The following is an 18,767-nucleotide window of genomic DNA, read 5'->3' on the forward strand; positions in this document are numbered from 1 at the left end:
TTTGTTGATTACATCTTAATTGAGCTGGCTGAGGGAAAAAAGGAATGAGTCCTAATACATGCTCTGAGTGATAGGAACAGCAATCCCTTGGAGAGAGAAGAAGAAACATTGACGCAATGAAAACAAAACACAAATCAATAGTTCAGAAAATTATCATGCCCCAACCAAGCTAATCATCTTACCCAAAGTATCCATTAACTCACTCCCTTCATGTTGAACATAAAACTAATGCTCTTCTCCAAATTCCCTAAAATTCTCCCAATTCTAGAATTCTTTTTAACACCTGTATCACCTGCATTTTAAAAGCGTGGCCAGCAATAATTATCACTTTTTTACAATGTGGAATAAATGAATGAAATGTATGAGAAAAAAACTTATTATGGTCCCATCACCCTGTCAACATTTTGCTGCCAAGAACCTTATAGTCCAAAATACAAAAAACCTGAACTATAATAATATTCAAGTGTTTTTGATCATGATGCCAAGTCCTCTCAAGACCTTCCCAACCCTCCATCATATTTTCAACCCCTGTTTTATTCAGCACTTGGTATGTGCCAGATTCTCTGTTGGATGGTGAAAGGAGAGAGATGAGTGGTCTAGCTCTGCCTGCCTTCGAGGAGCTGAAATAGAATAGGGATCCAGAAAAGTAACCATTGCAGTATTGCTCAGTGCTAGGATGTAGCCTGTGGGTCTGGGTCTGGGATATACCTACCCTGGACCCAAGGCTTCCTGAAGATGCACTGAACTTGGCCAGAGAAAGGCCGGAAAAAGGGTCATTTCTGAACAGAAGGCACATTGTGTTCGAAGGCCTAGACCAGGAACAAGCATCACGGAACAGCTCCAAATAGATGTTGGGATGGGATGTGGGTGCGTTGGGAGTTGAGAGGAAAGGCAGGCTGGTTTGGGTCAGGCTGCACAAGGGCTGTGTAAGCCAAAGAGAACCGCTTAAGGGACAGAGTGATGGCAAGGACGTAATCAGATTCTTACTGATCCTGGAGGGAAGCCAGTTCCAGAGTGACGAGACCTTTGCTGCTGCCAGCACCCCCTGGGCCTCCTCAATCCCAGCCTCACCAAACCATCGCACAACCACATCAGGCTCTGCCCCACTGCAAGCCTCCGTCTGTGCTGTTACTCCTGTCTGGAACAGCTTTCTTGCGCATCTTTGAGGCAACCTCCTACTTATTCCTGGAGCCCCTATTCAAATGTCCCCTTTTGAGAGAAGCTTTTCTTGGTGCCCTTGTATCTGTACAAAATCAGTCACTCCCTCCTGTCTTTGTATACACCGCTAGTATAGCACTCACCATCCTACATTATAATCTATCAACCTGACGTTTCTTCCCCCATCAGATTGAGACTATCTCTGGGCCCCCCTCACCTGGTGCACACACTAATACTTAGTTGGCAACTAATAATTATGAGTGAATAAGTGAACAAATGAATCACATTGATTATCCCCCTATATTTCAGACCCTAACTCATCCTGGGCAACTAACCCTCCCTTAGACAGCAGCCCGGCTCACAGCAGTACAGTGGAGATGTAGTGGAGTAGCAGGTTGGTCCCCATGGCTGACTCTTGTGTGTCCCCAGGTGGTCCAGCTGGAGGAGCTGCTGGCAGTACGGCACTCTGTGTTCGTGGTGGGTGGTGCTGGCACTGGCAAGTCGCAGGTGCTGAGGTCGCTGCACAAGACCTATCAAATCATGAAACGCCGCCCTGTCTGGACGGACCTGAACCCCAAAGCAGTCACAAATGATGAGCTCTTCGGCATCATCAACCCAGCCACACGAGAATGGAAAGATGGTAAGAGGAGGATCCCTCTAGGAGAAAGTCCCTGCTGCCCTCACAGTCCCCCCGGGAACTGTAGTGGGAGTGAACCACAGAGAACGTGGGACTGGTCTGTTCGAGACCAACTGAGCGGAAAAGCCAGTTTGGTCTTGGAGGGAAGCATCGGTCCTTCAGACGTTCTTCCTCCTGGGAGAGCTCTGTCTGCTGCCTTTTGGAGAAGGCACTGGAAGAAGAGCAAGCAGGGCAGGCATTCAGCTGCAGCTTGCTGATCCTGGAGCACAGTCCATGGTGCTGAGTTGCTGCAATGCTTGGTGTGAGATAGGGGAGCCTACAACTCCTCCCTTAAAAAAAAAAAAAAAGCAGTGCAGTGTAGCATCCATCAGAGGCACCTCTCTCCCCATCAGCGGTGATGCAGAAGCTGCCCTCTAGAACACTGTGCCTAGGCCAGGCCCCTGCTGATGCTGAAGCTATCCGTTCCATCCCAGGTTTCCTAGAGCCATCTTCCCTCCCAAAGGGATGCTAAGGGCCCCACAGCTGAGTTCATTCAGCGCTGAGCTCAGATTCGCCTGCTAAGAGCTAAGTATCACTGAGATACACTGGAAAGGGTTGCTGGCCCTGAAGGAGGGCAGGAAAGAAAAAGGAGCTGATAGGCCTTTCTCCGTGGTTTCTGGAAGGAGACCTCAGCTCCCCACTAACGTCCGGATGTCTGACTACATCAGGATCAAACTGTCTGCATCTCTCCAAGCTGGGAGCTTCCATCAGAGGCCCAGAACAAGGGGCCTTAACACACAGCTGCTCTGAGTTTTTTTTTTCTTTCACTATTAGTGAGGTTTAGCATCTTTCCCTTCTGAGGGGTATTAGCAATCGGCTCTTTTGTGATTTTATTTCCCCTCATTATTTTTTATCGCTTTGTAAGAGCTCATTGTCTAGCAAAGGAATTAACCCTTTGTTGGCTATATTCATTGCTAATGTTTTTTTCTCATCTATCATTTTTTGTAGAAGCTTTGTGACATATTTTACCATGTTTTATTTTTTTTTCTAAAAACGAAATTAGGCCTATCTAGTCTTCTTGGCATCTGGGATTCCTACTGAGCTTGTAGCCCTTTGTAACATTCAGCTGCAGAGGTACTACAATGAATTTGGTCAATATGGATTCTTTTTACATCAATATATTTCATACACCTGGAATTTATTTGGGGGTTTAGCATAAGGTAAGGTAGGCAGTCAGCTTTATTTTCTTCCTGATGGATAACTGACTATGCCAGAACCATTTATTAAGTAAGTCATCCTTTCTATGAATTAATAGCTTGTCATTCATTAAATTGTGTAAATCTTGTATTGAGATCTGGTTCTGGGCTTCTGCTCCACTCAATTACTTACCTAACCCTATACTAATATCATTATATTTCTACTTCTATAGTCATTTTATAGGATATTTTAATATCTGATGAGGTAAGTCTCACCTCAATATCCCTTTGTAATGTTCTTGATGAGCCTCAGGCACTTCTTTTTCCATATTAAATATAAGTTCAATAATAGAATTCAAACTTTTAAATTCTGCTGAAATTCTAGTCAGAATTTTATTAAATTTATACACCAAATTTAGGGAAATGACAAAGAGATACAATAATCATAAATCTGTATTCACTAAACATGATAATTTCAAAGTAAAGGGGATTCAAATTTTTAAATAATTTTAGAACTTGGTAAAATGCAAATATGATGGCTTCTTTTAATGTAACTTTGGAAGGCAGCTATGCTCACCACTATAACCAACGCTCTTTTTTTTTTTTTTTGACAGGCAGAGTGGACAGCGAGAGAGAGAGATTAGAGAGAAAGGTCTTCCTTTTCCATTGGTTCACCCCACAATGGCTGCTGCGGCCAGTGCGCTGCAGCCGGTGGACCGCGCTGATCCGAAGGCAGGAGCCAGGTGCTTCTCCTGGTCTCCCATGCGGGTGCAGGGCCCAAGCACTTGGGCCATCCTCCACTGCACTCCCAGGCCACAGCAGAGAGCTGGACTGGAAGAGGAGCAACTGGGACAGAATCCGGCACCCCAACCGGGACTAGAACCCAGTGTGCCGGCGCCGCAGGCGGAGGATTAGCCTATTGAGCCACGGCGCTAGCACCAATGCTCTTTTAATATAACTTTTTCAAAGTTAGTTCCAGTAGACAGAAAATAAGTATAGACACAAAGAAGCACATTATAGAGGATTCCAAGATGGCGGAATAGGGAGGGAGCTTACTGCTGCAGTCTAGGGGAAGAGAGTTTAAAAAAAAATGGAGAGAGCACAATCTCAGGAAAGAGTTAGGGAGAAAATTGCAGAGGAAACTCCATGCTTCTACGTAGAGGGTGTGGACTCACACAATTCAGGATCTTTGGAGAGTGAGGTGAGACCAGACTGCAGCAGCCCAAGCCACTGGCAATAAAGAAGAGCCTGCTGTGAGTGTGGTGGGGGACAGTGTACCTGCCAACCTAGAGGCAAAAAAATGGGGGGTACATTTCTCTCTCCCTAACCGCCTAGCACGAGCATCCTGGAACGAGGACAGAGGGCAGGTGCCATTTTAGACATACGTAACAGCTGTGCCAGCTTGTGTCTGTGTGGCTAGCCACCAGCTGAGAGGAGATGCATGAGTCTGGCTGGGAGAATTGACAAGGGGATGGGCACTCATGACTGTGGGAGCCTTGTGTGCTAGGATGGACTGTGAAAACACTGAGGCCTGGGGAAAGGCACAGGGATACAACAAAAGTAGTGTTAAGAGGAAAGTTTATAGCAATTGGTGTCTATGTCAAGAAATTGGAAAGGCACCAAATAAACAAGCTATTGATGCATGTCAAGGACCTAGAAAACCAACAGCAATCCAAACCCAAAATTAGAAGGAGAAAAGAAATAATTAAAATTATAGAAGAAATAGACAAAATTGAACCCCCCCCCCAACTGCAAAAGATCATAGCATTTCTGAATTAACAAAACCACATGACCCTGGCCGTAGAGTTCTGGCTTGCCCATGTGAACACAGGTAAGGCTGGAAGAATCACTAGGTTCCTAAAGGTTGTGTTTATTAAATGCATGAAGTTTGTATACGTTATGTAAAAGATTTCTGGTTAAAAAAACATAAAGTAAATTGAAAGTATGTTGTTGTAAAAAATTAAAAGAAAAATAAGAAAGAAAGAGGGAGGTAGGGTAGAGTGGAAAGCATCATTATGCTTTTAACACTATATATATGAAATACAAGAAATTTATTCCCTTTTTGTAAATAAAAATTACTTTTAAATGGCCAAATATTAAATAGACTGTAAAATTGAAAAAATAAATTTGTATAATGTAAAAAATTATATCATCAAACTCAATGTAACACATTGTTACAGAACTTTATAACCTACAAGTACAGAATATTCCTTTCTTGATTGGTTCATGGACTATTTTCAAACATTAAAAATTTAATTTATTGCAGAGAAAGCTATAATAAATTTAAAAGTATTATTTTGAAAGCCACATTATCAGATGGCAGTGCAATGGAGTTAGAAACAAATATCAAGAAAATAACGACAAAGAATTTTACTACTTCAAACCAAAAGATGCTCTCTTAACCCCTGGTTGAAAAAGAAAATGAAATGGTGACCTCTCTAGGAAGCAATAAAAAGAAACTGCGGACAGAACCTGTGGGCCACATTCAAAGCCTGTAAGAAGAAACTTTAAACTCTCTTTAGGATAGAAGGTAGAAGTGAAGGAAGCTAGGATCCATCCCAAGAAACTGTTCAAACCAATCTGGAAAAAAATGAAGAAAAAGAAGCTAATCAAGATGAAAGCTGAAATTAGTGAGAAGAAACAATAGAAAAAGCATAGAAAGATAAAATATAGTTCTTCATACACAGTAATAAAAATAAGTGCATCGTGAGAACAGTTAATGGGGGGAAAGTAAAAATATATATGAGTAGGAATAAGAAACCAGCAATAGCAATAAATACAGAAACAATTAAAAGAGAAGATATGTAATTAGATGATACATATTTGAAAAATTAGAAGAGGATCCGGCTCTGTGGTGTAGTGGGTAAAGCCACCACCTGCAGTGCCAGCGTCCCATATGGGCGCCAGTTTGAGTCCCAGCTGCTCCACTGCCAATCCAACTCTCTCCTATGGCCTGGGAAAGCAGTGGAAAGTGGCCCAAGTCCTTGGGCCCCTACACCCATGTGGGAGACCCAGAAGAGGCTCCTGGCTCCTGGCTTCGGATTGGCTTGGCTCCAGCCATTGCAGCCATCTGGGGGCTGAATCAGCAGATGGAAGACCTCTTTCTTTCTCTGCTTCTGCCTCTCTGTAACTCTGCCTTTCAAATAAATAAAATAAATCTTTAAAAAATTAGAAGACATGTATGACTCCTAGCAAAATACAAATTAACACAATTAACTCAATAAGAAGTAGAAGACTTGAGTAAACTAATGAAAAAGAAAATTTAAAGATAGCAGCATGGAAAAAAGGCAATTCCAAAAGTCCGGGGGAAAAGAGCTCAAAAATCATTTTATGTAGCCAGAATAGTCTTGGTATCAATTTTTATGTAGAACTAAAGAGAGAGAGAGAGAGAGTCCAACTTTACTTATTATAGACACAGAAAGCCCATCAGTAAATGCAGTTCAACAGTATCTCCAAAGAAAGGTACACATTGACCAAGTAGAATCTTTTCCAGGAATATAAAGATAGATCAAATTGTCTTCTTAAAAGTGTTAACAAAAACATTAATAAATTAATGGGGGAAGTCATTTGATCAATCCATGGTCATCTAAAACTCAATAGCCATTCCTAATAAAAAAAAATCCTATATACAATCTCTGAATTACGATAAGTACTCTATGCCTAAAGCTAAAAGTAAAATGAAATTATTTTGAATAATGGCATGCGGGTACTTCAAATCGTTTGTGGAAAATGTGTATGATGAAATAACTATGCATGAATTTCATCTTTTGCACCAAAATAAACTTTTTAAAATTCCACGTTCCCACAAACTTTTTGAAGTGCCCTCATACACTAAAGCTATTTTCATTAAAATCAGGGACAAGTCAAAGAGGCCTTTTATTATCAAAATTATTCAACATTGTGAGTGGAATTTCAGAAAATGCAGTAAGACAAGAAAATGGAATACATTATATCAGTTGGGGGATAAGAGAAAAAATGATTGTTTTTCTGATTATGCAACTTTATGCCTAGAAAACCCATAAGACATTATTGAAAAAAATCACTAGGACCAATATGAAAGTTTATTAAAAGTAATGGTATAAATAAATTCACAAAATTAGATAACTTTTCTCTATACTAGCAGTAGTTAGATAAAAGGAAACATGGGAGAAAATACTATTTATAACAATAAAACTGAATATTTAGGAATGCATTTAGCCAAGCAGATATGTTTTTAAAGCTGTAAACTTTTATTAGAGGTACAAAACAATATTTGAATAAATGAAAAAATGCCATATTATTAAGTTTGATATCATAAAAATCAGTTCTAAACAAGTGAATATATAAATTCCATGTAATGACAATTAGAATTACATGGAGTTGGCTTGCCAGGGCTATAATTATAAGGGGTAAAATCTTTAGCCAAGAAAGTTTATTATGGGGCCGGTGGCCGTGGCACAATAGGTTAATCCTCACCCTGCGGCACCAGCATCTCATGTGGGCGCCGGTTCTAGTCCCAGCTGCTCCTCTTCCGATCCAGCTCTCTGCTGTGGCCTGGGAGAGCAGTAGAGGATGGCCCAGGTCCTTGGGCCCCTGCCCACATGGGAGACCAGGAAGAGGTACCTGGCTCCTGGCTTTGGATCATCTCAGCTCCGGCCATGGTGGCCACTGGGGAGTGATCCAGCGGATGGAAGACCTCTCTCTATGGCCCTCATTCTCACGGTCTGTAACTCTACCTCTCAAATAAATAAATAAAATATTAAAAAAAAGAAAGTTTATTATAATTCCATCATGTCACACAGCCACCTGCTTAAGCAAATTCACTGGGTCTCTTGTCACTTAAAAATCTGTACTACCAGCTGGTGGTGGTCTTCTTGATTTTACAAAAAGTTATATTGCAGCACAGGGAGAATGCACCTTGGACACTGTCAAGTTTTAGAAAGAGCAATATACAAAGCCAGGTGCCATCTGCCTTTTGTATCTACATCCCCTTCTGAGTGCCGTAGCTCATGGAGGGAAGCTGGGTGGGCAGAGTCGATGGTGAAATGGAAAATCAAACGTGGCTGGCTCCTTTCAGGACTGTTCTCATCCATCATGCGCGAGCTTGCCAACCTCACCCACGATGGATCCAAGTGGATTGTACTGGATGGCGACATAGACCCAATGTGGATCGAGTCTCTGAACACTGTCATGGATGACAATAAGGTATCAAAGGAGGGAGGGTGAGAAACGCCTACTGCCCCCACCTAAACCATCTGGGAGGCAGTTCCCTGGGTTTTCAAGCATATTGGAAATCTAGATGCCACAAGGTGGCCTGTCCTGAGTAAGGAGCCAATACTGATGACATCCCAGAACAAATATATTCCTGGAACAACATTTACTTACTTCAGTGATCTTGATGTCTTGATGTTGCTCTCCGCTCTATAGTAATTTCCATCAGAATCTTCTGCCTGTAGATTCACTTAATGCTTAGAGCTGAAAAAACAATCTTGAGTCATTTATTCAAATCTTTAAATTTTCCTTCTTTTCTTTTGTATAAGTAAGGAAGTAGAAGATCAGAAACGCTCCAAGCCTGCCATGTATCGTACATGGTAGCGAACACTTATCCATGGAGAGTATACTTTACTTTTTATAAACAGTAAGAAACTAATTGGATGCCAATAAAATGGCTGTTTAGCTGGTAGGTGCTCCTCGGCTTGTTTGGAAACCACATTCAGATTGGAAGCTGTACAGCGTTCTTAACAACTTCAGAATCATTAGAAGTGTGCTTTCCCAGAGGGATGGCTTTAAAAGGAAGAAGAATAATATGAAGTCTAAGCCCTTTTCTTTGAATCATGTTATTATTCCACTATGTTCTAGTTCACTCACATTGTTGACACTAGTTCTGTTTCCATATTGTTTCCTGATTCAACACACACACACACACGCACACACACAAAGATAGGGTAGAGGGAGGAGTTTATATAAGAGAATGAAGAGTCCTGGGATTATTGTAGAAAATACAGTCATGAAGAAGTAACAATTATCCTACCTCAGTCCATTTCATGCTCCTCTAACAGAATACCAAATATATATATATATGTATGTATATCAAATTTATATATAAATACATAAAGTTTAAAAAATGTATTTGGCTCATAGTTCTGAAGGGTGGAAAGTCCAAGACCGAGGGGCCACTTCTGATGAGGGCCTTCACGCTCTATCAGTCATCCATGGCAGGAGGCAGAAGGCTATGAGAGTATGCAGGAGAGAGCAAAGCATCCAACTCCCAGTCTTTGTGAGGGTGAAGGACTCATGGCCTAGTCACCTCTCAGAGGTCCCACCTCTTTACATTGTTGCAGTGGGGATTGAGTTTCCAACACATACTTTTTGAAAGACATGTCCAAACCACAGCATATCCATAATCCAGACTGACAATGATCAACCAAATCCCCACCAGCTGTCAACACAACCTGACTGCTTCCCACCTGGCGTGTCCCTTCGGTTATTTCCAGGTGCTGACCTTGGCAAGCAATGAGAGGATTCCTCTTAACCCCACAATGAGACTCCTTTTTGAGATCAGCCACCTACGCACAGCCACTCCAGCCACAGTCTCCAGAGCAGGTATGGACCTGCGGGTAAAGGTGCGACACTGGCACAGGTGCCTCCAGCTTTACGTACGGTTTTGCTGGCTCTGAAGGAAGCTCTAAACATAAGCCAGAACCTGATCATCCAAGACTCTGGCAGAGTTCCCAGCTCTGTTCCACATTCACAAGGGCAAGCCAGAACTGTACGGCCAGAGTCATGTGGTTTTGTTAACTCAGAAATATTACGCTACGTAGAAGGGAAATAGCCCCAGAGCTGAACAACCATCCTCTGCATCAGAGTCTCCAGGAAGATGCTTAGAATGAGCTACTTTTGGGTAGTTCTAGCCTCTGTGTCAGTGGAAATCACCCAGTACCACTACTTCTTACTAATTCCTGGTGGAGAATATCAACTGTTTTTTACTTATCTATTTTGTTTATTTGAAAGACACATAGAGACACATATAAAGATCTTCCATTTGCTGCTTCACTTTCCAAATTCTGAGGCTGAAGCCAAGATCCAGGAACACAATCCAGGTCTCCCATATGGGTGGCAGGCACCCATGTGCTTGAACCATCACTGCTGCCTCCCAGGGTGCACATTAGCAGAAAGCTGGAATCAAGAACAGAGCCAGAACTCAAACCCAGGCTCTCTGGTGTGGAATGGTGGGCATCCCAAGCTACATCTTATTAACTACACCAAACACAAACCCTGAGAATAGAAACTTTATGCCTTAACATTCCTCTACCTCCACTGGCCAAGTGTATTAGTGCAGACTAGAGAATAAAATAAACTTACCTGGCAAAAATATCAAACTTAAAGAAGCATAGAGTAGGCTAATTGCCAGGGGCTGGTGTTTGGTGAAAACAAGCAGTTGTTTGTCAATAGGTATAAAGTTTCAGTTATGCAGAATAGGTAAGTTCTATAGATCTACTGTACAACACACTGCCTATAGCTAACAAGACAATAAGAAATTTGTTAAGAAGGTAAATCTCATGTTGTGTTCACACTCCCCTCCCCTCCAAATAAAAAAAGACATGAAGAAACTCTTGAAGATGAAAGTTATGTCTATTACTGTGGTTATGGTGATAATTTCACTGTGTGTGCATATGCCCAACCCATCAAATGGTACATATCAAATGTGTACAATTTTTCAATATTAACCATATCTCTCAATAAAGCTGTTAAAATTATTTTTAAGTTAATAATAACCTTGTATCTTGATGGATAATGACTTTGTTGAGCTTGTTGCAGATTGCTAGGCTTGGGTGCTCCATCTCCCTGTTTCCCCTCCTGGGATATTGGGTAGCTTGAGAGAGTTTGTATGGGGGATTAGAAGGTGTGATTATGTTTGCAAAATTCAGTTTTCATCCATAATTTTTTCAGAGGCACTTTTCTTCATCATAAAGGGCATGAAAATAAATTATCTGGGCTGCAAAAAAATTAATAACTATTTTTTTATTTTTGAGGTGACATTTTTAATTTACATCATAATCTATGGCTTAATACTCCATTAAATAGAGCTCAACAAATAAAAAGCATAAAGACCCTAGTTCAACAAGAACGTGCATAAAGGCTATAAAATGAATAATAATTAAAGAATGTGTTTGATCTTGACCACAATATCAGGTTCCTTTGCAAGGGCCTATGCTAAGGTAGATGAACACAGGCTGGGAGAATTGCTTCTCTCACTCTTTTATTACTTCCCCAGGGCTGCTATAAGAAGCATAACCAATGATCACAAACTTGGTGGCTTTTAAAGCAACAGAAACATATTCTCCCACACTTCTAGAAGTCAGACATCCAAAATCAAGATCAGCAAGGATGTACTCACCCCAAAGACTCTAAGGGAGAATCCTTCCTTGCAGCGTCCAGCTTAGGTGTTTCTGGACTTGTGGTCCCATGACTCCAAGCTCTACCTTCCCATGACCCTCTTGTGTGTGTATGTATGCATCTCCCCTTCCAGCTCTTATAAGAACACTTGTAAATGTATCACTCAGATAATCCAGGTTAATCTCATTTCCAAGATCTTCAATTACATTTGCAAAGGTGCCTTTTCCAAGTAAGGCCACATGGAAAGGTTCTGGATTAGGACACAGACCTATCTTTTACGAGATCACCAGTCAACCCACTGCACACTCCCACAGTGTGACAAGTGTTGCCAATCAATGCTTTCTTTCCTCCTGAGCTTCAAGTTGGCCTTAGGATACTTCTCAAGGCAACTCTCCACTCAGCTATTATCAGGCCATTGGAGTTGGATCCGAATAGCAAGCTCATCTGTGCTCTCCAGTGTAGGCCAAGAAGTCCAGGCCCCTGTATGCTTTCTAAACAGGGGGCATCACTCTCTGTGGTGAAGCATATAGGGACATGTGTGGGCTATTCACTGAACTATGCCCTTCTGTGCCTGCAGGAATCCTGTACATCAACCCAGCAGACCTAGGATGGAATGCCCCAGTGAGCAGCTGGATCGACCAGAGGGAGATCCAGACAGAGAGAGCTAACCTGACAATCCTGTTTGACAAATATCTTCCCACCTGCTTGGATACACTCAGAACCAGGTAGGCCAAGAAATAAAAAAAAAGATGGCAAGTCAAAGCAGCCATTAAGAGCCTGTGAGCTTTCACTTGATGTCCTGCTGATGTCCTGTCCTGTCCCTGAAGTCAGAAGCCGCTGGGCACGACAGATGGCAAGGGGAACACACATTAGGATGGCCATGGGATGCCTATTGTCATTTCAGCCAAGAAGAGGGGTGAGCAAAGAGGAGGAATATTTAAAGTGTCTTTTGTGAGTGACACATGGGTGTATCCAAAAGAGGCTGTCATCTGTAATATTAGACAGCAGTGCTGAGACTCAGATACTTCGGTTTGCAAGGCAAACAGCTGCCCTGGAAAGGCCAGATCAACAGGTGACGTTTGTCAGGGGCAGATGTTCTGAAGGTGATGTTTCTCATGTTTCTTCCATGACCCTCTTGTGTGTGTATGTATGCATCTCCCCTTCCAGCTCTTATAAGGGGCCCACTTCCTTTTCCTAGTTCTGCCATGGCCCAGATCAGGTGGGGTTGGGAAGAAAACACCACTTGGGGGTCTGGCGCCATGGCTCACTTGGTTAATCCTCCGCCTGTGGCGCCAGCATCCCATATGGGCACAGAGTTCTAGTCCCGGCTGCTCCTCTTCCAGTCCAGCTCTCTGCTGTGGCCCGAGAGGGCAGTGGAGGATGGCCCAGGTGCTTGGGCCCTGCACCCGCATGGGAGACCAGGAGGAAGCACCTGGCTCCTGGCTTCAGATCAGCGCAGTGCGCCGGCCGTAGCAGCCATTTGCGGGGTGAACCTTTCTCTCTGTCTCTCTCTCTCTCTCTCACTGTCTGACTCTGCCTGTCAAAATAAAGAAATAAATAAGTAAATAAATAAATAAATAAAACCACCATTTGGCCAGCCCTGTCCTGTTGGACTTTGTGAGTTCACTTTTCCTTCTAAGGGCTTGTGAAAGCAAAAGCAATAAGCCCTGAGCACACCTCACATAAAGAAGAGAGTATTACCCTTCCAAGAGGATATTACAGTGAGAACATCATGAGTTGGCACAGAGAGGTCCTTAGGCTTAGAACCTGCTTTGGTTTTGTACTCCTTTTCTTGTTGTTTTTTTTTTTTCCTTTTCTTTTTGCTATTTGTACATTATTCTGTGAACCTGGCACTCGACCCTGTAGTTCAACCACGAATGGGCAGCAAAGGAGAGTGCCGTGCAAGGGACATGAGTTGGAGACCAATATTTCCTGAAGATTCCACAATTTTGGCTCAGGAGTGCTTCCCAGAAATTAAAGTCTGTCACTTAAATTGCTCCCTGACTCCTCATTCACTGACCTGTCAAGCATGGGAACATGGTTGTGCCCCTGAGAGCTCACAAGTGCAGAAGCAGAGAAAAAAGTTGAACTTCACACTGGGTACAGCAAGATCACAAGGTGACCCAAGCACCCTTACTCCACTTGCCTGCCCCTTGACCTGGAAGTACTCTCCCACAATAAAAATAAGCTTTGTAAAACTAAAAATTGAGTTGCAGTTGAGTAGTTGTCAAAGTGGCATATTTTAGACTTCTAATGAAGTGTTTATTAATTTTTAAAAATATATTTATTTATTATGTGTAGGTCAGAGTTACAGTGAGAGCAGGAGAAACACAGAGAGAAAAAGATCTTCCATCCACTGGTTCACTCCCCAGATGGCTGCAATGTCTGGGGCTGGGTCAGGCAGAAGCAAGGATCCAGGAGCTTCTTCCAGGTCTTCCACGTGCATGCGGGCGCCCAAGCACTTGGACCATCTTCCGCTGCCTTTTTTTTTTTTTTTTTTTGACAGGCAGAGTGGATAGTGAGAGAGAGCGACAGAGAGAAAGGTCTTCATTTTGCCGTTGGTTCACCCTCCAATGGCCGCCGCAGCTGGCGTACTGCGGCCGACGCACAATGCTGATCCGAAGGCAGGAGCCAAGTGCTTCTCCTGGCCTCCCATTGGGTGCAGGGCCCAAGCACTTGGGCCATCCTCCACTGCCTTCCCAGGCCACAGCAGAGAGCTGGCCTGGAAGAGGGGCAACCGGGACAGAATCCGGTGCCCCGACCGGGACTAGAACCCAGTGTGCCGGCACCGCTAGGTGGAGGATTAGCCTAGTGAGCCGCGGCACCGGCCCTTCCGCTGCTTTTCTCAGGCCATTATCAGGGAACCTTGATCAGAAGTAGAGCAGCTGGGACATAAACCAGTGCCCATGTGGAATGCTGGCATCACAGCTGGTGACTTTACCTACTATACTAGATCCCAACATTTATTAATTCTGATTTTATGTTTTATATTTCAGGGTCAGTGACTGTTTCTCCATAAATCAACATTTTCAGATGCCCTTGAAAAGCTTTTAGTCCCTTTTGGCCCATGGGCATTATGGCCTTGGGATCTAATGGGATAGAGAAGCCCCCATAGCCAGCAAAGTCTGGGAGTGGGTGATGTGGTTAGTGCCCCGAATGGGCAAGGGTAGTAGCAATGAGTTAGCCTTCCAGGGAAGGGTGAAGTTTTAAGACAGTAGTCTATTCTTATTCTTTTGCTTTGCTTGGAATGCTTGGTTGATACATTCTTTGACCAAATGTCAGGTGGTTTCCTAATCCAGGCATTTGGAAGAAGTAATGCCAAATGTTTGTATTTGTGAGGAGGGAGGGGCTGGGAGAGAGGAGTGGCAGAGCCGTCTCCCATATCATAATGCCTGGGCTTAGTACCCAGCTTCTGCTGCTTACCCCAGATTCCTGCTAATTCAGACCCTGAGAGGCAACAGTGATGACTCAAGTACTTGTGAGCCTGACACCCATGTGAGAGACCTGGACTGAGTTTCTAGCTCCTGGCTTCAGACTGACCCAGCCCCAGCTGTTGCAGGCATCTGGGGAGTGAACCAGAGATGAGAAACTGTGTGTGTGTGTGTGTATGCATGCGTGTGCGCACACCTCTGTGTGTGTACATCTCTCTGTGTGTGTAGTTCTGTCTCTCTCTGCCTCTCAAATAAATATATAAACAATTTTTGAATAATAGCCATCTATCCTGGTCCTCTCTACTCACCAGGTAATGCCCTGGTCCTAGCAAACAAGTTTTTTTTTTTTTAAAGATTTTTTTATTTATTTATTTGACAGAATTACAGACAGTAAGAGAGAGACAGAGAGAAAGGTCTTCTCTCTGTTAGTTCACTCCCCAAATGGCCACCACAGACAGAGCTATGCCGATCCAAAGCCAGGAGCCAGGTGCTTCTCCTGGTCTCCCATGCGGGTGCAGGAGCGCAAGCACCTGGGCCATCCTCCACTGCCTTCCCAGGCCACAGCAGAGAGCTGGACTGGAAGAGGAGAAACCAGGACTAGAACTCTGTGCCCATATGGGATGCTGGCGCCACAGGCGGAGGACTAACCCAGTGCGCCACGGCACCGGCCCCAGCAAAAAAGCTTTCTATGTGTTTTAATTGGAGGCAAATCACTGAGGTAAAGGACTGGACAAATAAACCTCAGAATTGCATCCAAATTGCCTCTTCAGGTATTTTTTTGACAATTGAAGAAATTGTGAGAAGGTTGAAACAGTTGTGTACTGACTTGGTGGTTTTTTGTTTTTTTTTTTTTGTGTTTTTTTTTTGTTTTTTTTTTTTTTTTTTTGCAGCCACCTGCATTTCCCAAGGGCTGAAGAAGATGCACAGTATAAAAAGAAGGTGGCGGGGGAGGGGGAGACAGGGGCGAGCACTCGGAGGAGAGGGAGACGGGAAATGGGAAATCTGGGCCCCACTCCTTTGCTAAGGAAGCCGATCCAAGAATAGCTGATGGGAACGAAGGCTTAAGTAGCACCACGGTCCTCTGTAACCCAAGGAACTTGACAAATAGTGAGTCCACAGGCACAGTGGATTCCACAGCAGTGCATCAGTGCCTCCAGAGTGTAGTACCCATGAGACTTAGAACGTGTCTGGGCCTCTCTTTGCAGATTTAAGAAGATGATTCCAGTCCCAGAGCAGAGCATGGTTCAGATGGTGTGCTACCTTCTTGAGTGTCTCCTGACCAAGGAGGACATCCCTGTGGACTGCCCCAAGGAAATCTATGAGCTCTATTTTGTGTTTGCTGCCATCTGGGCCTTTGGCGGAGCACTGGCCCAAGATCAGGTAAGGGGATGTGCTGAGGTCAACATCCACACTGAAACCTGTACCTGCAAAAAACTAATCTTCCAGCCAAGTTTTGGAAGACAGGGCAGCTAAGTGTCAGAATTTACTTGAAAACATCATATTATCTAGTTTTAATGACCTACTGCTCTACTAAATACATCAGTACTGGTAGGAGGGACTCTCAGAGTAAGACAGAAAAAGTGGGGTTTTGGAGCTGTTGCGTTTTTGAGTGAGTGAACATAGCTCTGCTTCCTTGGAGAGTTATATGATGTTTGTGTTGGAACAACTGCTGGTATATGTACACTACTTTTCCAGGTGGTATGTGTTTTATAAAGAGAGAGTTGGAAGGATGCAGCGTGTAGAAACTTGAGTGGAAGGAATCCTTGCAGCCTTCTAAAAATCTTGCAGAATAAGGACATCATACGGGGTCAGAGTTAACCATCATGGCTCCATTACCCTGAGTCACAAAGCTGTTCAGAAGAGATTAAACTAAGGATTCACTGCTATCTAGCAGTGGAAGACCAAAGCAGTAATTTCTCTCATGGTGTTGGCTTCTCTATGTGGACGTGAGATAGTTTGTCATCCTCTATCCCCTAACCATCCTGTGTTCCCAACAATTTTCTTGACATATTTTGCTTCAAAGATTTTTTTTATCTAGAAACAATCTATTTAGTATTATGCAAACCAGTATCCTACAGCTGAGTTTAACCTCTGGAAATATTATGCAGAGGTTAAGGGCATGGATACTCTTAGTAAATTTTAAAGTACACAGTGCAATATTGTTGAGTTGAGGCACTGTGGTTGTACAGAAGATCATTAAAGACTAACCCACAGAACGTCATCCCCAGACTAATGCCTCTCCATTTTCTCCGGCACTTAGTAACCATCAGTCTACTCTCAGCTTCAGAAAGTTTAAATATTTTGGATTCAACCTGTACGTGGCATCATGTGGTATTTGGCCTTCTATGTCTGACTTCTTTCACTTAGCATAATGTCCTCCTGGTTCATCCATGTTTGTCACAAATGGCAGAATTCCTTCTTTTCTAAAAATATGTGCTAAGAGGGTATAATGTATGTTAAGTGTCCTTACCAAAGAAACCATAAATATGGTGATGATTATGATGATCGTGATGTAAGAGGCCAAGAGGAAACTTTGGTGGTGAATGATCTGTTTATGGTGAGGATTGTGTTGATGATTTCATGTGTATATAACCATCTCCCAACTTGTCAAATTGTACAGCTTTCTGTATGTCAATCATGTTCAATGAAGTGGGTCTTATTAATATATATAAAAAAAAGAACCTGGGGGGGGGGGAACAGAACATGGACTCAGTATGTGAAATGTAATCATCTGGGACATTGGGCAAGTAACCTAACCACACTCTGCCTTCCTCTCCCCATGTGTCCAGAGGATATTATTGGTGCCTGGATCCTAGGATGGCAGTGAGGACAAAGCAGACACACGCTGTTCTAATCACCCCACAGAAACGCACACAAAGCACTTAGAATAATGCTGGCACACCTATGTGCTTAGTGTTAATATTCTCCTAACATAAATATTCAGTTTTACAACAAGTATCTGGAGCCTCTCTCCCAACAGGGGATCAGACCAATGTGCGTTTGTTGGGATATAACTTACTCTTTCTGGTCTGGATGGGTTGTGAGGCTCTTTCAAAGGAAAGTAAAAAGTTTCAGCCTCCCAAGGCAAAGCCATTTTCTAAATATCCAAAATAGACGTGAAGTGAGACAAAAAATAATTAGCAATTAACTTCTTTTCCATATCTCAGGTCCTCCTTAGAACACGCTCCCACCTCCCTTTATTCACTAATGTGTTCAGAATCCAGAAAGCAGCCTGCGCTGGCTCTCAGGAAGTATGCCTTTCCTCTCTCCCTTCCTAGAGCCAGAAGGAAATCCCCATGGGCAGGGGTATGCGTGGGCCTTGAGGCTGACCTCTGAGAGTCCTGTGCTGTCTGTTCAGCAAGCCTTGGAGCTCCTCCACGGGCTGATTCTTTGACAACTTTACATTCCCCCTTGGAGGCAACCAGGCCAGGAGTCCAGCAGGGTAGATGAGAGCCAGCTGAAGTGCACAGAAATCCTGGCTGCATGGACAGTCTCTGACCTTTCGGCTGATGAAATGTCAGACAGCGAGCATACTGGTGCCAAGCAAGCAGTGGGGTATTGAGAAGACGATACTTAGTCAACTTTTCTATGTCTGTATAGGAAAATTTAAATCTATTCAGCTGTTTTTAAAAGCCGAAGAGAAAAAAAAAAATCCCTCCAGGTGTCCTGGGCTCCGAAGTACTTGGAGCTGTACGCAGCCATGCTGGCACACAGGGTGAAATGATGGGAGAAAGCTTTTAGCCCCCGGGAATGTCCAAGACCCCTGCACAACCTGCATTACAGTGAGACACCAAAAACAGTACTATAAATCGGAAAGTAGGAATTCAGCCAGAAACAAGCTGCGATTAAAGCAAAGCAGAAATGCAAAAGGAAGTCTGTACCTGAGTGGATGTTCCTCTTTAAAAAAAAAAAAAAAATGGTCCCGGCTGAATACTTTGCAATGGGGAACTGAGCACCTGAGTTCAATTCCCAATTCTGTCTTTTCATATT

General features: G+C 43.3%; 1 protein-coding gene across 5 annotated transcripts in view; it reads left to right on the forward strand.

Moving 5' to 3' along the window:
* The window catches only part of DNAH9 (dynein axonemal heavy chain 9), a 371,124-nt gene that overhangs the window by 156,878 nt on the left and 195,479 nt on the right, over positions 1-18,767 (forward strand). For all 5 annotated transcript variants that reach the window (XR_016223981.1, XM_070061398.2, XM_089317689.1 and 2 more), the window contains 5 exons: positions 1,588-1,798; positions 8,027-8,154; positions 9,444-9,552; positions 11,924-12,071; positions 15,983-16,157. Coding sequence is in view for 4 of the 5 variants with exons in the window: in XM_070061398.2 (XP_069917499.2) it covers positions 1,588-1,798; positions 8,027-8,154; positions 9,444-9,552; positions 11,924-12,071; positions 15,983-16,157 (771 nt within the window). In the remaining variant the exon portion in view is untranslated. The remainder of the gene's footprint in view (positions 1-1,587; positions 1,799-8,026; positions 8,155-9,443; positions 9,553-11,923; positions 12,072-15,982; positions 16,158-18,767) is intronic.

This window comes from Oryctolagus cuniculus, chromosome 17 (assembly GCF_051225735.1).
Source record: "Oryctolagus cuniculus isolate XC-2025 breed Fujian yellow rabbit chromosome 17, ASM5122573v1, whole genome shotgun sequence".
Classification (NCBI taxonomy): Eukaryota; Metazoa; Chordata; class Mammalia; order Lagomorpha; family Leporidae; genus Oryctolagus; species Oryctolagus cuniculus.